This window comes from Phoca vitulina, unplaced genomic scaffold (genome assembly GCF_004348235.1).
Source record: "Phoca vitulina isolate PV1807 unplaced genomic scaffold, GSC_HSeal_1.0 scaffold22, whole genome shotgun sequence".
In the NCBI taxonomy this organism is placed as follows: domain Eukaryota; kingdom Metazoa; phylum Chordata; class Mammalia; order Carnivora; family Phocidae; genus Phoca; species Phoca vitulina.
The window spans coordinates 13,610,392-13,634,019 of NW_022589725.1; the positions used below are offsets into that span (position 1 = coordinate 13,610,392).

Consider the following 23,628-nt stretch of genomic DNA (forward strand, 5'->3'; position numbering starts at 1 on the left):
TTTTTTTTTAGCTAAAATTTTGGCGTCTTTTTTGATCCTGGGTCATATATTTGGCTTGGAAACAATGTACAACAAATAGTTCCAATTAAGATATCACAAACTAAATTTTTCTTCCAGATCTCTAAATGCTCATGGAGAGCCAACTTCCATGGTACACGGCACACAGCACAGACTTGAGAGTCAGGCCCACAGAAAATATCCATGTAGGCCAAACAAGAAAGCTGCTATTTGCTTCTCATTACATAAACAATGCCTGAACTTATCTAACCAACAAACTTATTTTTCTAAAAATTAATCTGTGACTGAAAGTACTATCATGTTTGCTGGGTGCCATTCTCATTTGAATCATACCCAAAAAGGCTAGAAATAACTCAGCACTAGAAAGTGGCCCAAGTGCTAAGGTTGTCTATGGCTCTTGCTACAAAATAGTTGCCAGTCTAATTTGAATGTTTAAAAAGAATGACAGGAATTACAGGGTTCTTCTTGATTTCAAGAGAACTTCCCAGGAGGTGGAGGACCAAGAAATCCACCTGCCTGCTTGGTGGCAGCTCGTGAAGGGGCAAGACCAAGAATCTTCTGGATGTTCTGTCGAATTGACATGGTACAGAGAATATACAGAAAAATGAAGGAACAGTCTGTGGTGTCATCCCCTAGCAGGTTTCGATGAGACAGTCCTTGGATATAGGAAAGGGGGGTGAAAGGGAGCTTTGCCACCACTCTACCATCAAATATGGAATTGAACATTCCCATTAGGGCAGTAAAACAAAAGCCAATTGCAAACATGGATTTCATTCGGACCATGGATAGGTCTCTGTTGTTATTTTTCAGGAAACACTCAGATCATTTAACTAAAATTAGATTTTCTCTTTTCTCAACCAAAAGCATTGTTAAGTGGAAGTATTTATATTAGAACACAGGAACATGATTTAAATCACTTTTAAGAACTTTGTGATTTTGCAAGGTCTTTATACATTTTTATTTATATATTTTTTAAAATTTTATTCCCAAAATAGTATAATATTCTTTTTGATGAAAAGCTTTAAACAATTTAGTACTTTAATTTTTTTATTTGCAAAGAACCTTTTCAAGTAAAAAACCATTATGAGATTCAGTCCTCTGAAGACAGATTTCTTTAACTTATTTAATCTATTTGCACGTTATAAGGTTTAATTGGTGGTTCAATCCCCCAAGTGCTTGCCACTTGCTCCCAGGCTGAAGAAGTTCTAGCAGTCTTAAGACATTGGGAATTTGGGGGTGATTTTTAAATTTTTCCCCCCTGGGCATGAAGAAAACCTTTATACCCTTTCCAATAACCTCCTTAGGCAGCCTCACCTATCCAAAGTAGTGAAACCTTTTAAAGGAAACTCCTTTCTTTTCTCAGTCACTCCACATCAATATTCAAAGATGTGTGGCTTCTGCAGCTATATTGTATTTGGTCACATCACAAGCATCATAAAGACAGAGACTGGGATTACAAACCCCTCCTGGATCCTCCACTCACGGTCTCTCAGTTCACATGATCTCACACATAGGAAAAAAGTCTCACAAACGACAGAAGAAACTACAAATTCTTGGGCAAGCTGGAGATTGTAGAGCAACCCTTATTTTTCAAGAAAAAGAAGAAAAATGAACAACTCTTCGGAAAAGAAAACACCGAGCTGCTTTGAGCATGCTGTGACTCAAATATTAACCGCCAGGGGGCAGCAATTCCCCGATCCTGAAAACGGGCAATGTTCCAAATTAAGGGTTTTGTTTCCGGGATCATCTGTATTCCTGTCCTTGTTCCCAAACAGTAGAGACACACTCGCACAAAGTAAGAAAACTTATTTTCCTGGAAGCAGACAAAATTTTACCCTAATCAACACTCAAAACTACAAAATCCATTGCAGGAGGACAGAAACAGGGTTCCTCCACTGAGATCATTCCTGATGGCGCCTCAACTAAAACTCTATATTCCATGAACATACATGGGGGCAAAAGCCATAAATCCACAATCAGCAACAACTACAACATTCTTTTTAAAATTTCCCAATGACTTTATAGATTCTTGGGGAAATGCTTCTTTAGAAGTGTTTTGTTTTTGTTTTTTTTTTAAGATTTTATTATTTGACAGAGACACAGCGAGAGAGGGGACACAAGCAAGGGGAGTGGGAGAGGGAGAAGCAGGCTTCCTGCGGAGCAGGGAGCCCGATGTGGGGCTCGATCCCAGGACCCTGGGATCATGACCTGAGCCGAAGGCAGACGCTTAACGACTGAGCCACCCAGGCGCCCCTAGAAGTGTTTTTAAGACTCAAGTGCTTCAGATTCTCTGCTGGGTTTAGCCAATCTATTGCACAGCATCATTTATTAAATTAAATGATTAAAGTCTCTCAAAACTTAGTTGAAATAAGAAATAGCAGATCATTTTATTTCTTCTATTCATGTGGAAAATAAGGAAATGCCAATAATCTTCTTTGTCTAATAACAAAGAAAAATCCCATAGCATTTATATCATTAATAAAACAGAGTTGCCGGGCGCCTGGGTGGCTCAGTCGTTAAGCGTCTGCCTTCGGCTCAGGTCATGATCCCAGGGTCCTGGGATCGAGTCCCACATCGGGCTCCCTGCTCGGCGGGAAGCCTGCTTCTCCCTCTCCCACTCCCCCTGCTTGTGTTCCTGCTCTCGCTGTCTCTCTCTCTCTGTCAAATAAATAAATAAAATCTTTAAAAAAAAAAAAAAAAAACAGAGTTGCCGTTTTATTTTTTTAAAGATTTTACTTATTTATTTGAGAGAGAGAGAGAGAGCGCGAGAGAGAGCACGAACAGGGGGAGGGGCAGACAGAGAAAGAGAGAGAAGCAGACTCCCGGCTGAGCAGGGAGCCCCGTGTTGGGCTCCATCCCAGGATCCTGGGATCATGACCTGAGTGGAAGGCAAACATTTAACAACTGAGCCACCCAGGCACCCCCAGAGTTGTCATTTTAGGGATTATGAAGGAAGCTTTCAAAATTTAATGAGGTCAAAACAGAAGGTCACAAGAATCAGCTTGAAGGGTACCCACTGCCCAAAGTTATGACAATTTGAACATCAAAGAAGGATACAGAGGCTTCATATACTAATCAAGTTGAAGTAAGGTCACTAGAGCCTATCTTTCCACTGATTAAAACTTATAACTCTGGACAAAATACAAGAAGCAACTACCTGAGGAAAGAATTAAAAATAGCAGGTAGATTGGAGGTGGGGATTAAAATCTCAGGGATGACTCACACTAGGATGATTTTTTCAAGGACTTTTTCTTTTATCTCTCAGCTTTGACCTAAAGGCAGCAGGTGCAGGCAGCAAAACCTCTGGGGGGAAGCAATCTTTCTGACCAAAGAACCAGAAAAATGGGTCCCTGTGAGCCCAAGAATGGGTGTGTGTGGATGGGAGATCTCCACGGTTTTGTCTTTCTTTCTCTGCCCAGCCCCAACGACACACCCAGCTGTAGAGTTATAGTGTTGTAATGATCACAAAGATGCAGGAACCCAAAATTCTGATTTTAAAAACACATCTTTCCGTTAAAAAAAAAAAGGAAAAGGATATTTTGTGGTCCAATAAGTATATAGGAAATCTCCATTATATTTTCCCCTCACCATTTTGCCCCAAAGGTGGTCTCAGTGGCACATAAATTGTGCAGTAGTGTAGATAGCTAAAAATCCAACAGAAACCTATCTTTCTAGCCAGAAGACTCAAAAAGGACCTTGGGATCCAGATAGTGTGAGGGGAAATACCACAGCGGAGAGAGTTGGACAAGAGGGTAAACAACTACCGTAGATGAATTGGTACAAGTCCTAGGCTTACCCCCAAGCTGAACATGTGTGTAAGAGGCCCAAAGCAGAATAACAAATGCTTTTAAGTCAAGTTATGGTATCGCACAATACCCAGTTCCTAGATTACCCATGAAAGGTGCATGTGCAAGACAGATGCAAAACAGGATAGCAAAGTCTCTGAAAATGGATCTGACACTGAAGCCACCACCCACAGAAAGTAAGAGAATGAGCAATCTGAATCTGGAGGTGATTGCTTGTCAAAAACATAAGAAAACCAACATCCTCCAGGGAATTTTAGTAGAACTCAGAATCTCACAACATAATATTCAAATGCCTAAAATATAATCCAAAATTGCTCTCATACAAAGAACCGGGAAAATGTGACCTATTCTCAAGGAAAAAGTCAACAAATGCCAGCCGTGAAATTACCAGATATTGAAATTCTCAAGTAAATACTTTAAAGCAGATATTACAACCATGCCTCATGACTTAAAGGCAAACAGTTTTGAAATAAATGGAAAGATAAAAGTTCTAGGAAGAGAACTACTTTAAAATTTTTAAAAAAGATTTATTTAGATATTTTTGGAAGTTGAGGGAGAGGAGGGGCAGGGGGAGAGACTCTTTCAAGCAGACTCCCTGCCAAGCAAAAAGCCTGGTGAGGGTCTCGATCCCACAACCCATGAGATCATGACCTGAGCTGAAACCAAGAGTCTGCCGCTCAACCAACTGAGCCACCCAGGTGCCCCTATTTTAAACTATTTTAACTATGTAAACTACTTTATACTATTTTAAACTATTTTAAAAAATGGAAAGTTTGGAAATGAAAAACAACAGTATTGTCAGTTTTTTGGATTTTAGTTATTCTACCAAGCGTATAGAAGTATCTCATTGTGGTTTTAATTTGCATTTTCCTAATGACTAATGATGTTCAACATCTTTTCATATACTTATTTGCCATCCTTACAACTTTGGTAAAGTGTCTGAGTCTTGCTCATTTTTTAAATTGAATTTTTCATTGTTGAGCTTATGTATCTGAATACAGGTCTTTTGTCAGATATGTGATTTGCAAATATTTCTCAGTCTGTGGTTTGTTTCTTATTCTCATAGACTAAGAAATATTGTTAAGGTGGTGAAACTATTCTGTATAACACTGTAACAGGGGATGTGAGACATTATGCATTTGTCAAAACCTATAAAATTTTTCAGGACATGATACGCAAAAAGAGTGTACAAACTTTAAGAAATCATTTGGGAGATCAAGGGCTCCCAAGATGGAATGCAGACTATGACAAAAGAATCTAATTTGTATTACAATGTGTGAAACAGCCTCATTAAAGGGGATGAGAGGATAAAAGCTGACCTAAATAACTTTAGAAATGAATGGACTCTTTAAGACTAAAGGCAAAAGCAACTGCATATAAACACTGTTATCTAGTTAATAAAGTTATTTTCCATGAGGAGATATATATATACATATATATATATATGTATATATATATATATATGCACCTTTCATAAATTTCTGTTCTCCATGAGGAGATATATATATATATATATATATATATATATATATATATATATGGTGGGGGTTAAAATGCATACATAGATTTCTTGTTCTATTGGCTGAGAGGTCTTAGAAGCGGTACCTCTTTAGCAGTAGGAATATCCAATGCGCAGACCTTGGTTCCTAATACAATTCTCTATAAAAGAAACGAGGACTCCTTAAAGAAATGGTTGATTCTAGGACTTGGGCAGTAACTATGTAAGATCAGCCTGAAGCAGCTTGTAGTAGTACCAGCATGTAAGCAAGTGCTTTAAAAAATCCAAAACTTAGTTTAATGGGGTTATGTCAAAGGGGCACAGAAGCCAACCAAAAGAGCTTCTAGTGTCCAAAGCTGGCACAATTTACAAAATAAGAAGTATTGAATTACAACCAAAAAGTATAAAATAAATATTCATGAGTCTCTGCTTGTATAAATAAATTAATAAATGGAGAATAAGAGGAAAATCTCTAATGCAGGAGAATTCTAAATAATTTATGCAAGTACTCTGCAAAACTCTCTACTCTTAGAGTGTGGGCTGTGTATAGTGGTTCCTTTCCAAAAAATAGAGTATGGAAAGAGGGATAAAAGAGTAATTTTTTAGAGGAGAAACCTGATGAAAATTACCTTAGCCAGGTGATCAAGAACAACATCAACAAGGATAAGTCATGCTGATAGCATGTATTCTTAATATGAAGTGATGAGAATGGCACTTTACCTTTGTGATCCTTCTCCTAAGTCCTATAACCCCAGCCAACCATGGGGAAAATGCCAGGCAAATTCCATTAAAGGGGCATTCTATAAAATACCTGACCAGTACTTCTAAAACCTGTCAGGGTCACCAAAACAAGGAAAGTCTGAGAAACTATCATAACCAAAAGTCACTGAAGTGGACATGACAGCTAAATGTAATGTATCTGGATGGGATTTTGGAACACAAAAAGGACATTTGGTAAAAACTAAGGAAGTATAAAGTATGGACTTTAGCTAATGATAATGTATCAACATTGGTTCATGAATTATAATAAATGTACCATAGTAATATGACCTTAATAGAGAAAACCAAGGTGTAGGATATATGAAAACTCTCTGTACTATCTTTAATTTTTTTCTGTAAATCTAAAACTCTAATAAAAATAAAGTTTATTTTACAATATTCATAGAACTGTACACAGGAAACAGTGAATTATATAAATTTAAAATAAACTTTTTTAAATTTAAATTCAATTAGCCAACACATAGTACATCATTAGTTTCAGATGTAGTGTTCAACAATTCATCAGTTGCGTATAACACCCAGTGCTCATCACATCATGTGCCCTCCTTAATGCCTGTCACCCAGTTATCCCACCCCCCCACACCCACCTCCCTTTCAGCAACCCCCAGTTTGTTTCCCATAGTTAAGAGTCTCTCATGGTTTCTCTCCCTCTTTGATTTCTTCCCATTACAGTCAACAAAACTAAAAGGCAACCTACAGAATGGGAAAAGATATTTGCAAGTGACATATCAGATAAAGGGCTAGCATCCAAGATACATAAAGAACTTATCCACACCCAGAAAACAAATAATCCAGTCAAGAAATGGGCAGAAGACATGAATAGACATTTCTCCAAAGAAAACACATAAATAGCCAACAGACACATGAAAAATGCTCAACATCACTTGTCAGCAGGGAAATACAAATCAAAACCACAATGAGACACCACCTTACACCTGTCGGAATGGCTAAAATTAACAAGACAGGAAACAACAAATGTTGGTGAGGATGTGGAGAAAGGGGAACCCTCTTACACTGTTGGTGGGAATGCAAGCTGGTACAGCCACTCTGGAAAACAGTACGGAGATTCCTCAGGAAGCTAAAAACAGAGCTACCCTACAACCCAGCAATTGCACTACTAGGTATTTACCTCAAAGATACAGATGTAGTGAAACCTGCACCCCAATGTTCATAGCAGCAATGTCCATGATAAAATAAACATTTTTAAAAAGGATATTGAATCATGAGAATTCATGCATGTTGATCCTCAAAACAGAAAAGCATTTGGATATTACATTGTCATTTGAAATGACTACTGAACTACTTCTTACTCTGAAAATTGGCAAATAGAGGGAAATAATTACATATTTATTCAACTTTTCAATTGTAATGGTATGTTAGGTTAACCAAATAGCCCCAGTTGATGAGGGAAGGTTTGACTTTATAGAAAAATGCCAACTAAACAGAATAGAGAGATTTAAAAATCATTTAGAGAGGTAATACCAGCAAGATGGCAGAATAGGAGTTTCCAGCCTTCATCCCCTCATAGAAACACTGATTTTGACAACCACCCACAGATGTGAGTATCTTTGTGGGAGCCCAAGAATCCGGCAAAGAAATCCCAGAACCCCAATGGAGCAAAAATATGAGAACGGATGCATTGAAAAGGATGAGAAGAACAGTTTCAAATTACCTGCATCACCTTTCCCCCAAGACATCACAGCTCAGTGACCACCTTAGACTATGATTTCTCCAATAAGGAAAATGAGAGCACAGTGAGTACCCAGCTTCCCTCATTGTGCAGGACACTACCCAAGAGTCCCACTTCTTTCTTGCCCCACCCAGAACACTGAGGGGATCAACATGACTGACTAGTCTGGTGGCAGCTACGAGCAAAAACGGGGGGGCTCAGAGCAATCGGGGTGCAAACTCAACAAAGAACCATGGATTCTACTAACAACCTAATGGGCTCTACCAAGAGGCTTGCCAATGAAGTTCATATGACACATTACCTGCACTCCGCACACCCCTTCCCTGATGTAGCCAGTATCACCTGTATTCCCCTACAGATGGCATGCACAAGATTCTGCAGATCATGCACAAGCACACTCAGATGGCTGGCTCAACTCTGCTGGATTGAGTGAAAGCACATAACCTTGAACACTTTAGGGAACTGTACTAGGGAAAATAAATGGGAGGCATTTAGCACTTGACCTGGCTTTGAGAGATCAAGAGAAGGCACATAGTCCTAGGACTTATAAGAACTTTAAAAGTAACAAGATAAAAAGAATTCCTCACAAACCTTGCAGGCTAAGAGAGACTGGGATGATATACTCAAAATGTTGGAAGAAAAAAAGCCCTGCCAAACAAGAATACTCTATCCAGTAAAATGGTCCTTCCGAAATGAAGAAAAGATAAAGACTTCCCCAAACAAAAGCTGCAGTAGTTCATCACTAGACCTGTCTTACAAGAAATGCTGAAAGGAGTTCTTCAAGCTAAAATAAAAGCTAATTAGTAAGATAAAAACATATGAAAATATACAACACACTGATAAAGATAAGTATATAATCAAATTAAGAATATTCTATTGAAAATGGTGGTGTGTTGATCACTTAACTCTCATAAAAAATATTAAAAACAGCCATAGCTACAATAATTTGTTGATGAAGACAAAATATTAAAAGGTATAAATTGTGATATCAAAAACAAAAAATGAGGAGGGAGTAAAAGGGTAGGGTTTTTGTATGCTATTGAAGTTGTTTTCAGCTTAAAATAGACTATTTCTATAAGACATTTTATGTAAGCTTCACGGTAACCACAAAGCAAAAACCTACAGTAGATGCACAAAAGACAAAGGAAGGGAATCAAAGCATACCACTAAAGAAAATTATCCATCCACAAAGGAAGACAGTGAGAGAGGGAAAAAAGGAACAAGGTCACTACAAAACAGCCAGAAAATAATATGATGGCACTGTTAAGTCCTACCTATCAATAATTACCTTAAAAGTAAATGGATTAAATTCTCCAATCAAAAGTCATAGAGTGGCTGATTTAACCAAGGAGGTGAAAGATCTTTATTCTGAAAATTTTAAGACATTGATGAAAGAAATTGAAGACAGCACAAGTAAATAGAAAGATATTCCATGTTAATGGATTAAAAGGATTAATATTTAATATTGTTAAAATATCCACACTACCTAAAGCCCTATAGAATCAATGCAATTCCTATCAAAATTCCAATGGCATTTTTTTCAAAAGTAGAAAAAAAATTCATATGACACCACAAAAGGCCTTAAGCAGCCAAAACAAATCCTGAGAAAGAAGAATAAGCCTGGAGGCATTACACTTCTTAATTTCAAACTATATTACAAAGCTGTAATAATCAAAATAGTATGAGACTGGCCTAAAACAGACACATAGACCAGTGGACCAGACTTGAGAGCCCAGAAATAAACCTGCATATATACAGTCAATTAATATTTGACAGAGAGCCAGGAATACTCAGTGGTGAAAAGACAGACTCTCCAATAAATGATGCTGGGAAATTGGATATTCACATGCAAAAAAATGAAACTAGATCCCTAGCTTATATCAGTCACAAAAAATAACTAGAAATGGATTAAGACTTAAATGTAAGATCTGAAAACATAAAACTCCTAGAAGAAAACATAGGGGAATGCTCTTTGAGATTGGTGTTAGCGATGATCTTTTGGAATTGACACCAAAAGTACAGGCAATAAAAGTAAAAATAGATAAGTGGAACTACATCAAACTAAACAGTTTCTGAACAGCATGAGGACATTCTCTTTTTAAAAAGATGAGTGTTTCACAATAAGTATATCATAGTGATAAAGACCAAAAACTGATGTCAGACAGACTTGGGTCTGAATCTGGCTCTGACACTTATGATATCGAGGGCAGTAGTGGTCATTCATCTGTTTTTGTTTTTTTTTAAGATTTTATTTATTTATTTGAAAGAGAGAGAGCATGAGCAGGGGGAGGGGCAGAGAGAGAGAAGCAGGCTCTCCGCTGAGCAGGGAGCCAACTCAGGGCTCAATCCCAGGACCCTGAGATCATGACCTGAGCCGAAGGCAGATGTTTAACCGACTGAGCCACCCAGGTGCCCCTCATCTGTTTTTGATGCCCCAAATCTGAACCGACTTATATTTGAGTAATTCTGTGTCATATGAGACAAGGTGAGAGAGCACATCTCCCTCCCCGGAGCTGGGAAGGCCACAATTTTGCATCCCCATCCCTCTCGCATGAGGACATGTGACCTCCAGTCTCCATGTTTTCTCTGCTTGAGATCTTAATTCCACACAGAAAAACCATTCACACATTACAGCTCATGTGTCCTCACCAGCAGTTATAAGGTTACAGTCCTGTGATTAGCAGGTTCACTGAGGGAGGCAGTTCCCCCAAGAGACATGCTGTACAGACAAGAACAGTTTACTCCTACTACATTATCTTTGAAGTGCAGTTAATGGAAGAATCAGACAAAAATTTAATTTTTTTCACATAATGGAGCACACACAAAAAATACCATCCAGATCTCAAAGCAATATAGTCAGTTTAAAATTGTATTAAAAGAAGTAAACAAAGGATGGTCATAAGAAGAACTGAACTCGTGGTCTCCATGATAAAATGGAAGAGATATTTTACAATGCAAAACAAAATACAACAAAATTAAAATTGTTAGCAGGGGGAATACTTCCTGTACTTTCCTCATGCTTTCATGGGAAGACTTCTGCTACACACTCCAGGAGGGAAAAGTAGAAAGATTGTCCCAGATCATTTAAAGAACACTTCCATGCTACCTCTCCAAATAATGAGCTCAAGAAATGCTACCTCTCCAAATAATGAGCTCAAGAATTAGAAGAGGAGCATGTAGAAGTTATAATTAGAAACATAGTAGAAGGAAATTTCTCAAAACTGAAGAAAATGTGAGTTTTTAACATTGAAAGGATTCACCAAGTCCCACACATATCCTGAGAGAAAGCACACAGCTAGACATAAACTTGTAAAACAACAACAAAAAAATCTACATTTTCAGGATACAAAGTTCGTGTCAGAAACTTCCAGGCAAAAGAATAGAAGATACTAACAAAGGAAAAGGAATCAAACTGACATCAAACTTCTCACCTGCAATTCTGGAAGTCAAAAGTGCAGTACAATAATTTTTTATAAATTATTGAAAGAACTGCAAATGCTAAATCAGATGCACAGCCAGAATACAAAAGTCAAAGTGAATGGGTTGCCTGGGTGGCTCAATTGGTTAAGCGTCTGCCTTCAGCTCAAGTCATGATCCCAGGGTCCTGGGATCGAGTCCTGCATCAGGCTCCTTGTTCAGCAGGGAGCCTGCTTCTCCCTCTGCCTGCCACTCCCCCTACTTGTGCTCACTCTCTCTCTCTCTCTCTGGCAAATAAATAAATAAAATCTTAAAAAAGAAAAAGTCAAAGTGGAATTCAAGGACACGACTAAGTAAATTTCACAATCTTCACTTGTCATGATGAGCACTGAGTACTATATAGAATTGTTCAATCACTATATTGTGCACCTGAAACTAATATAACATTGTATGTTAGTTAAAAATAAAAATAAATTTCACGATCTACACAAAAGTTGTGACAGTCATAAAAATTTATGCCCCATAAAATAAAGCAACAAAATTAATTTGTAATGTAAAATCTAATATAAGAAGAATTTGATTAAATGCTTAGTTACACTTGGGGGATTTTAATACAATTATGTGAGTATTTCATAGTTCATGTAAATAGAAGTTAAGTAAGAATATTAGAATTTGATTAACAGTAAAAAAGCTTAATTTAATAAAGGACATTGTCCCAGATCATTACCAAGAACCTGGTTTATTGGCGGAAAGAAATTACAAAATTCCCAAAACTGAAGAATAACAGGCCTTAATTTCTGACCATAATCCATTAAGCCTAGAAAGAAACAGCCCCTCCCAAATGACCAGAAGAAATAAACCACCTGGAAACATTCAGACCAAGAACATCAGGGGCTTCCTCTGAAGATTTATTAGTACTTCTATGACCAAGCAGGTATGTATAGGATTCTATGACTCATTCCTGCAAGGGTTGATATGAGGCAGAAATGAAGCCTAAAAGAGAAAAGACTGAGCTGTATCTGGTGTGCCAGCTGGGTCCAAAGTCAGCTCTGTATGTTGAGGTAGTCATAGAAGTTACTGTACTCTTTCCTGGGATGCCCATCTCAGAAGGATCCTCTTTGCACCTCATCTGCCCCGGAAATAGGGCATGTCTGATTATCTCAGACACTGTTGTGAGAGTCCTCTCCCCAGTTATCCTGCCTGCTAGTCACTCCTTCCTTGACCTCATTGTTCCATCCATAAAAGAAGGAAGTCTGACCTACTTGATTCCAAAGATCCTGATTATAAGAGTTTCCAGGGTGTTATGCATTGTATAAAAATGTGTTTATTCACTTCATTAAACGATTCTTTTCTGTGTCCCTCTTAATTTAAGCCCCTGACCCTGGAAACACAGTACAAAGGGAAAGAGTTTTCAGTTGGTCCCAATGCAGTGCGATGAGGACTAATTTAGAGGGGAAGTACCAAGAGCAGAGACATTGCAACACTCCTATGAGTGGGGTGGGGGAGGGGGCAAGGAAGACCCCCCCCTTGTGTGGATTCTCTCTTTATATACTGCCCTGATATTTTCACCTTCTCTTCTATTCTTCTGCCTCCCCTCAGAACAGGGTTCTGAGTAGTGAATTATCAATTAATGATTCTGGCCTACAGGTCAACGTTCCTTTGTACCTCTTTTTGTTTCATTGCCCATGACCCACCCCTTGAACCCCGCCCAATGGAGGCAAATAAAAACCTGAGTCCAGAGCCCCACCGCAGAATGTTCTGGACTCCTGGATCTGCCACATCCTTCTTAAAGACTATGAAATTCTTGCTCCTGACCCTTATTGTATTTTTGATCCTGTTCCAGATGCAGCCAGGTAACCAGAACCAAGGAAAAAGGAAGAGAGCTAGGGTGGGGAACTGGCCATGAAGGTTTATTACCTTTCTGTCCATTCAGACGAGGTTTCCAGGGGTGCCTGAAATCTGCTTGACCTTATCAGAATGTACTCCCAGGACAGACCTGAGACCCCATACTGGGAATATGTATCTAGCCAGGAACCCTAGATCCATAGAGTAGGGCAGGATGTCTTCCAAAAACTCCTTCTCATACTCAGGTGTAACTTCAGCATCCAAAATTGCCTTGGTACTTTGCACCAATGTCCCAAGGACCCAACTGAGCAACTGCCTGACTTCAGCTGTCTTTCCAGTCCCTACCAGATCATGAGTCCTGAAGGCCTTCTCAGACACTAAGTTCTGTTATCTCTCCATATAAAATCTTGTTCTAGTCTGGAATGAAAATATCTGCAGAGCAGTCATGTGGAAGAGAGCACAGTCCTTTCTGCTCCTTTCCAACTATAAAAACCTGTGATTTTGCTAATGATTTATAATAAGATTTTATAAACAAGTGGCCAGAGCTGTGAAACTACTATATATGAAGGCCTGAATAATTTTTAGACAAGGTACAATTAAATGCATATAAGTATGTGTGTGCTTATAGTTCTTTTTTTTTTAACCAAAAAAAGTAACTATATATAGCTCTAAAATGTTTTTATTCAATACATGGTAGACAACTTCCTTGTCGGCACATAAAAATTAACCTCATTGCTTTTAGGACTCACATACTATTCCATCATGTAGACAGACCATAATTTGTACATCTAACCCTTATTCAGGGTAAAATATGATCTTTCCAGATCTTTGATAAGACAAATAGAACTGCAACTGGCTTTTTGCACATTTATTTTTACTTACTTGGACAAAAATTTCAAAGTAAGTTCCTAGAGGTGGACTTGCTAGGTAGAGTAAGTTTATGATTTTGTTTTTCATGAGTACTTATTCCATGTCTCCTTTGGATCAGACATAGCCAGAAGAAATCACTCCCGTCCAGGGCAAAAAAACTTTAGAAGACCCAAATGAACATTCTTTACATAAACCCAGAAAAATCAAGGTTGTGGCAACTTCTCAACTGTAACACTGATATGAAAGGAAAATAAATAAATAGTGAAGGAAAAGAACCATGAACCTAGAAATCTTATATTCATTTACACTGCTATTTAAATATAGAAGCATAACAAAAATATTCTCAAGCTAGAGGGCCTAAGAATGTTTGCCACACAAAGACACATTTTGAAAACAACTCTTGGAGGAAGAACTCAAAGAAATGAATCCAGGAGAAAGGTGGAAATGATATGAGAGGTAAGAATTATCAATTAGTTTGTAATTTTTTAGTTGACTTGAAAAAAACTAGACTTGGGGGGTATAGACAAAGAAAATGTATCCCATAATTCCCATAAGTTTTAGATAATTAATGTGATTCAGGAGGGGATGGCCAAGGGTCAGTGGAGAGAAAGGCCAGGAATATGAAAACATTGCTGAGGTACTTGCCTTGTTAAAAGTAAGGTATAATTATAGACAAGTTTCAGTAATCAATAAAGATAGATTATCATGGACATGGGCTTCATGTTATTGCTAACAGCATAAGAATAAAAATAAAATGAACACATTTTAAACCAGCTGGGAAAAAAACCCTTATCTAATCAAAAATAGTAAATAAGAAAAAAACAAGTAGAAAATATAAGATAGCAGAAATAAATCCTAATGTAATTTTAATTACAATTAATGTAAATGAATTAAACTCACTAGATAAAGGCTTAGGCTTTCAAATGAGAAGGGAAGATCAAACAACAGGTAATCTAAAAGACACAGACATGCTTGATCTAAAAAGATATGGATTAAGATATTGAAGTGCCATACCAGGCAAATATAAACTAAAAGAAAGCTGAAGTGGCAATCTTAATATGTGGCAAAGAAGAATTTAAGGCAAAATATATAATAATTGATAAAGAGGCAGGTTATGTACTGGTAAAAGAAATAACTGGGTCATAAGAACCTTTGGCACTTACAATTTCAGCTGCCAGATTTGAAAAACAACAAATCAGAGAGGGAGACAAACCATAAGAGACTCTTAACTCTAGGGAACAAACTGAGGGTTGCTGGAGGGGAGGTGGGTGGGGGGATGGGGTAACCTTAAGGAAGGGACTTGATGCAATGAGCACTGGGTGTTATAGGCAACTCATGAATTACTAAATTCTACCTTTGAAACTAATAATACACTATATGTTAATTAAACTGAATTTAAATTAAAAATTAAAAAAAAGAAAAACAGCAAATAGTGGTACTTCAGAGAGCAATAATTAAGTGAACAATGGCATTTGAAGATCTTTAACCCAATTTTAACACTTAACTGATAACAACACACTGAAGATCTGACCAATGTATTGAATAAACTTAAGCTATTAGATATTTATATTTATATGAGGACATTTCTCTGCCCAACAGAGAGTAAGCTTTGTTTTGAGAACACAAAAATTTTACAAAATTTACAAAAATATCTCACATATATGACCACAAAGAAAGCTACATTAAATCAAATAATATCATAAATATAACATCTCCAATATAACCAATAAAATTGGAAATTGATAATAAAAGAACAGCAAATAACTCATTTGTTTGGAAACCAAACAGCACATTGCTAAATAAACTTTGACCTATATAAGAAATTATATTTGCTAACAACTAAGTCACATGGATATGCCCAGAGTCAAATGGTGGGGCAGATCCCCTCAACCATAATGGAAGAGAATCATGAAATTATAGAGCAAAGGGTGTAGATCCAAAAGAGGGTGAAAATCTGGGGCCTTTTTCACAGTTGACCTACCACATGATATTAGAAGTCAGGGTGGGATTACCTTGGGCAGTGAGGGGAATGGGGGAGGAGAGGAATATTAATGGCTGCAGGAAGACATGGAGGGGCTTTCTAGTGCTGATTACATGAGTAGTTTTATGATGATCCATTCAGTTGCACATCAATACTTAGTGCATGTTTCTGGAACATGTTATGCTTGAGTTAAATTTTTACTTTAAAAACTCAAGCATAAGTTTGTTATATACAGCTTCTAGATTTATGCCTTCTGTAATTTTTATCTAGATTTCCTCCTATTTGTCCTTCTTCTATCCTTTTTTTTTCAATATCCAACCTGATTCCTGAATATCTTCTTTCATTTGAAATGATATGTGGTATCACTAAAGTGTATAGAGTAGCAAATTTCAGCCATTGTTAATTAAGTATTGGATCAAGTTAAAAAATATTTTTAAAACTATATATGACCCTTTGGGAACTTTTAAGATTGATAATAAAACATCAAGACCCAATGAAATATACAATGATATCAGTTGCATTTCTCAATTTTTTAATTTAATCTTTCTTAATTAAAATATGTGTTATTAGAAAAGCTGTTTAGAGTCACTTAACAATTAACAGCCAAATTTTGACAGTTTAGGGATAACAAGTGATAATGTCTCAATGGCAAAACTCGTCAATTAAATGTACTCTATCCAATAAAACTTGGAAAATTCTATGTCTCCCCATCTGTTTTCTGTGAAGTGACCAATAGGCCTTTCACAAACATCTCAAAATTAAAAGGAAACATATTTTCATCTAACTGTGGGGATATTCCATCCTCAGAGTTTCTGTACAATTCTTGGTTTTTGCCCTTCCAGAATTTATTAATGTGTGGACATTTCCTCCAGATATGTTATAGACTGTGTCTATAGGATCCTAGTTCTCCCAATTACCACCATCAGCATCACCTGGGAACTTGTTAGAAATGCAAATTTTTCCAGCTTCATTGAGATATAATTGACATATGATGTTGTGTAAGCTTAAAGTATATAATGTGTTGACTTGATACACTTATATATAGCAAAATGATAGCCACCACAGAGTTAGCTAACATGTCCATCATGTCACATAATTTCCTTTGTGTGTGTGTGTGTGGTGAGAACATTTAAGATCTACTCTCTTAGTAATGTTCAAGTATTTAAGTAAGTATTGTTAACTATAATCACCATGCTGTATATTATATCTCCAGAACTTATTTATCTTATAATTGGAAGTTTGTACCCTTTGAACAACATCTCCCCATTTCTCCCACCCGTTGGTAACCATCATTCTAATCTCTGTTTCTATGAGTTTGATGCTTTTAGATTCCACATATAATTAAGATCATACAGTATTTGTCTTTCTCTGTCTGACTTATTTCACTTAGCATAATGCTTTCAAGATCCATCCATGTTGTAGCAAATGGCAGGACTTCCTTCTTTCTCATGGCTGAATAATATTCCTCTGTGTGTGTGTGTGTGTGTGTGTGTGTATGATCTTTATCCATTCATCTGTTGCTAGACACTTACACTTGTGTATCTTGGCTGTTATTTCTATATCTTGGCTGTTGTGGTTAATGATGCAATGAACATAGGAGTACAGATATCTCTTCACAATAGCGGTTTCTCTTCTTCAGATATATACCCAGAATTGGAATTGCTGGATCATATGAGTTCTATTTTTAATTTTGGGGGAAAACCCCATACTGTTTTCCATAGTGGCAATACCAACTTACATCCCCACCAACAGTGCACAAGGATTCCTTTTCCTTCACATCTTCTCTAACACTTGTTATCTCTTATTTCTTTTAGTATCCATTCTAACAGGTGTGAAGTGTTATCTCACTTCGGTTTTAATTTGCATTTCCCTGATAATTAGTGAAGTTGAGCAATTTTTCAGGTACCTGTTAGCCATTTCAATGTCTTCTTTAGAAAACTATCTGTTTAGGTCCTTTGCTCATTTTTTAACTGGATTGTTGTTTTGTGTTTGTATTTTTTTTTTTTTTTTTTTGCTACTAAGTTATATGAGTTCTTTATACATTTTGGATATTAACCCCTTACCAGTTATATGATCTACAAGTATTTTCTCCCATTCTATAGGTTGCCTTTTCATTTCGTTGATAGTTTCTTTTGCCATGCAGAAGATTTTTCATTTGATGTAGTCCTATGTGTTGATTTTTGCTTTTGTTGCTTGGGCTTTTGAAGTCCTATCCAAAAATCATTGCCAAGACCAATGTCAAGGAGATATTTCTCTAGGTTTTATTCTAGGAGTTTTAGAGTGTCGGGTCTTCACTTTCAGTCTTTAATTCATCTTGAGTTCATTTTTGTGATTGGTGTAAGATAAGGGACCAATTTCATTTTTCTGCATGTAGACATCCAGTTTCCCAGCACCATTTGTTGAAGAGATTATCCTTCCTTCACTGAGTGTTCTTGCCTCCCTTGTCAAACATTAGTTGACCTTACATGTAGGGATTTATTTCTGGGCTCTCAATTCTGTTCCATTATGCCAGTACCATACTGTTTTGATTACTATAGCTTTGTAATATAGTTGAAATCAGGAAGTATGATGCCTCCAGCTCTGTTATTTTTCAGGATTGCTTTGGCTATTTGGGTGTTTTTTTGTGGGGTTTGTTTTGTTGTTGTTGTTGTTGTTGTTGTTTGTGGTCCCATATGAATTTTAGAATTGCTTTTTCTATTTCTGTGAAAAATGCCATTGGTATTTTCTTAATAGAGATTGCATTGAATCTTTAGATGGTTTTGGGTAGTGTGGACATTTTAACAGAATTGATTCTTCCAATCTCTGAACACAGGACATCTTTCCATTTACTTGTGTCTTCTTCAATTTCTTTCATCAAAGTCTCGTAGTTTTTTAGAAATGCAAATTTTCAAGCCCCATCTCAGACATATTGAATCAGAAATCCTGGGGTGGGGCCAGCAGTCTGTGTCTTAACAAGCCATCTGGGGAGTTGTGATGCATGCTCGAGTGTGAGAATCAGTAATAATCTACTATAGCTGTATTTCTGAGATGGCCAAGTAAAACACTGATTTTTGTTTCATTATTGCCTGTTAGAGCAATTATTTCTGTGGCATTTGTGGATCCGTTCAAGCAGAAACTTCTATACCTGTGGTATGATAAATGCAAATAACTCTGCTGAAACAGAATTCAATTAGCCTACTCTGCTCAGCTAATTTTACATAATCACACAACTTCTTACCAAAAAAAAAAAACTACAGCTCCTGCTGGCTAGCAAGTTCTTTTGATATTGACAATAAGATGCTTAGAAATATGGTATATATCAAATCTTTTTTGCTTACACAATCTCTCCTACTGAACACAGGGTTATTGTGAAGATTACAAATATAGTCATTCTAATTGTTACAACTATAAGCATCAATATCTTGAGATAATTGACATTCTTTACTCTTTTCAGTCTGCGGGGGCGAAAAATCTTGCTGGATCATAAAAGGACACTGAAGGAAAAACTGCAAATCTGGTGAACAGGTGAAAAAGCCATGTAAAAATGGTGACTATTGCTGCATTCCAAGCAAGACAGATTCTCAACCACACAGACCAACCCAAGCACCTATCAGGAAATGCCGAATTGTAAGCACTGGTTCAGAAAGAAATGATGTTTTGGAGCATGTACCATTAGACATCATGAGGCAAACAAAAATTTAGAGTGAAGCAGAAGAAATTTGGGACTTGTCAGGCCCAGGATTGTTAATTCCAGTCTCTCTTTCATGGGTCCATTAAGGCACATGACCTCCTCTCTGCTGTCATTCATCTCTGTCCTTACAAGGTTGGATTAAGACTTTGAGGTGCCCAAAGTACTCACTGAAAATACAGTGGTGTTCCATCCTCACCAATATGTAATTCAAAACAAAACAATAATCGATCGATATAATAGAATAAAACTTAGAAAACTTCCAGTGTTTCCCATGAAAATTTCCTCAATAATTTTTTGAAACATCAAATATCAAATTACTTCATCCAAGAAAAACATTTTTCCATTTCTTTTGTACCTGCTTTGCTAGTGTCCCATGTCAAGGGTACTATTCTCTCCATCTAGGCCAAAGAGTTTGAAAAGTATCTGGTGAATTCCTTGTTTTATACTTGCCTTCTTGTTCAACATAAGTAGCTCCATGATTTTTTTGACCAACAGCTACCAGGACACTAAGAATTTCTTTATAAAATAGAAGACACTTCAGATAAATGCATCCCATTTATTACTAATTCATCTTTGGTTGTAAACGTCTGTCTGACATAGACCAATGGAACAGAATGGAGACCACAGAATTAAGCCCCCACATATATGGTCAACAAATATTCAACAAGAGAGCCCCAATGAAGAATATTCAATGGAGAAAGAATAGCGTCTTCATTAAATGGTTCTGGGAAAACTGGATAACTATCTGTAGAAAAAATGAAATTGGACCCCTATTTTACACCACTCACAAAAATGAACTCAAAATAGATTAAAGACTGAAATTGAAGACCTGAAACTGTATAACTCCTAGAAGAAAACCAAGGGGGAAAACCCCCTTGAGAGTGGTCTTGGCAATGATTTGTTGGATGTGATACCAAAGTCCAAGCAACAAAATCATAAATCACCAAACAGGACTACATCAAAATAAAACTCTTCTGCACAGCAAAAGAAACTGTCAACAAAATAAAAAGGAAACCTATGAAATGGGAAAGAATATTTGCAAATCATTTATCTGACAAGGGATTAATATCCAAAATATATGAGGAACATACAGCAATTCAGTAGCAAAACAGATTAAGAAATGGGCAAAGGACTTGAACAAAAACATTTTTCCAAAGAAGACATACAAACGGCCAACACGTACATGAAAAGGTACTCAATATCACCAACCAACAGGGAAATTTAACTCAAAACCACAATATGAGATCACCTCACACTAACATGGCCATCCCCAAGAAGATAAGAGTTAATAAGGGTTGGTGAGGATCTGGAGAAAAGAGAACCCTTGTGCACTGTTGGTAGGAATGCAACTCTGGAAAACAATATTGAGGTTTCTCAAAACATCTGAAATAGAACTACCATATGATCCAGCAATTCCAATTCTGGGTATATATTTAAAGGAAATGAAAACAGGATCTCAAAGAGACATCTGTACTTCCATTTTCATTGCAGCATTGTTCACAGTAGCCAGCATATGGAAGTGAGCAATCTAAGTGTCCATCAATGGACAAGTGGGTAAAGAAGATGTGGTGTATGTATACGATGAAATATTATTCAGCCATGAGAAAGAAGGAAGTCCTGCCTTTTGCAAAACATGGATGGACCTTGAGGACGTTATGCTAAGTGAGATAAGTCAGATAGAAAAAGACAAATACTATATGATATCACCTATATGTGGAATCTAAATAAAAGTCAAATTTTTTAAAAGCAGAAAGTAAAATAGTGGTTACCAGGGGCTGGGGGTTGGGTTACCAGGAGCAGGAGAGATACTGTTTAAGGGCACAGACTTGCAACTAGTAGGTAAATATTAAGTCCTGGAGATTTAATGCACAATATAGTGAATATAGACAACAGTATTGTATTATAGCCATCAAACTTGATAAGAGACTAGATCTTAACTAGTTCCACCAAAAAAAAAAAAAAAGGAAATTATGTGACATGATAGAGGTGCTATCACTAAAATGGCAATCATATTACACAATATATAAATGTATCAAATCAACATGTTCTACACCTTACATTTACACAATATTATATGTCAAGTATTTCAGTTAAAAATAAAATAACCACTCCTCTAAATAAATAAATAAACAGACAAAAAAGCCTTCTGTCTGATATCCTGCCCTAGAATGCAGCTGGGCCAGAGGAATGCCCTGAGGAATCCTTCTGTCTCCTTTGCTTAAGGGCTAGATGACAAAGACAACCCTGCTGATTTGCAAGCTCCATGGACTTCTTTTCTTCTCTTTTTTTTAAAATAGATTTTTTAATGTTTTATTTATTTAAGTAATCTCTACACCCAACATGGAGCTCAAACTCACAACCCCGAGATCAAGAGCCACATGCTCCTATGACTGAGCCAGCCAGTCATCCCTTCATGGGCTTATTTTCTTGACCCAAGGTCTGATCATATTTGGCAATCCAAGGGCCTATCCAGGAGGAAGCTGAACCCTACATGATAATATTTACTTTCCTGAGGATGTGTGTGTGAGGAGAGGAGGAGAGGAGAGGAGGACCTAGAAAAGAACAAGAAAAAAAAAAAAAAATCTCAAATAAATGCTCCAGTATAAGCACCATTGAGAGGACAGAGCTCAAGATCAGTTCCACTGCATACCTTTTTGTTACCTCTTTTAAGAGGTCCATTCCAAAGGACCACGTAGAAGTCCTTGAGGACTCCATATTGGTTTTGATCTTTGCACAACTCCACCTTCTTGGCGACTCAACAAAGTGAGGGGCCTTGAGCTCCCCATCATGGTTTGATAATCTCAGGTTATGGGAACTTGTAAGAAAATCTTATCCTGAACAAGAAGAGCTTATAACAGCAAGCCCAGTTAAACCCAGACTATTGGCCAGAGTCTTGCAGAAAGTTCCCAGCCAAGTATCCCTTATCCAACCAGTTTTTGTTCTAAATAATTATGAGCTACCTGCTGATACCATTCTCTCTAAACTTCAGATGTTACAATATCAGGAGCTCTATTTCCCTTCTTGGGAATTTAACAACTAAATTTGAATTCTAAGAATAAAATGCTACTCAAACCTAGCAGCACTAAAACAAAACAAAACCCCTGTGACATAGATACTAGTACTATCACATTTTGTAGATGAGAAAACTAAGGCCAAAAAAGGGCTAATTTCATTAATTTATTCAACAAATATTTTCTAAATATCTATTTTATTGAAAGACATGTGGTTGACACTGGAGCTATAATGCTGAAGATGACAGGCTTGTTACCCGATCTGATGAAGCTTATGGTCTAGCAAAGAAAGTGGAAAATAAACAAGCGAAAACATACATAATTTGTGATTGCTAATACAAATGAAATAAGAAAGGCACTCAGACCAAATGACAACTTGAATAGGAGGGCCTCTCCTATTCAATTATGAGTATTCAGAGAAATCCCTTCTGAGAATGTGACATTCAATGACATTGGGGCAGACTATGAATTGGGGTGGGGTAATTCAGATGTTCCTGCTGTTCTTTTTTTTTAAGATTTTATTTATTTATTTGACAGAGAGAGAGAGAGAGAGAGCACAAGCAGGGGGAGCAGCAGAGGGAGAGGGAGAGCTGAGTAGGGAGCCTGATGTGAGGCTCGATCCCAGGACCCTAGAATCATGACCTGAGCCGAAGGCAGCCACTTAACCAACTGAGCCACCCGGGCACCCCTGTTTCTGCTTTTCTGTAGCAGGACGAAGAATGGTTTTCTCAAAGCCTTCCATTTGGAAAGGGTCAAGGATCTCTTCATCATCAGGACATGGAGACACACCATTCATAACATTTAAAATGTAAGTTTCTTATGCTTGGATGGAACCAGAAGAGCTATTCTTTATCCTATGTAGAAATTTCTCCTATTCCATCACTTAACCTCAGCTTGACCAAGTCAGTTACAGAATACCCTTGACCTCTCTGGGCAGCCAGGTCCTAGTAAGGGAGTTCAGCCTGTTAGAACATACTAAACTAAAATTAATTTGGAAATAGCCCATCACCATCCTGGGCACTCCACACGGGGTCATCCAAGA

At 37.2% G+C, this 23,628-nt stretch overlaps 1 protein-coding gene across 1 annotated transcript; it reads right to left on the reverse strand.

Annotated features, from left to right (window-relative positions):
* Nucleotides 1–37: 37 nt before the first annotated feature.
* LOC116641938 (calcium load-activated calcium channel-like) lies at nt 38–22,290 on the reverse strand. Its single transcript, XM_032419946.1, has 2 exons — nt 22,237–22,290; nt 38–834 (listed from the first exon to the last, which is right to left on the reverse strand). Exons 1-2 carry the CDS (start codon nt 22,288–22,290, stop codon nt 490–492), a joined length of 399 nt encoding a protein of 132 aa, XP_032275837.1. The 3' UTR covers nt 38–489.
* Between the last annotated feature and the right edge of the window lie 1,338 nt (nt 22,291–23,628).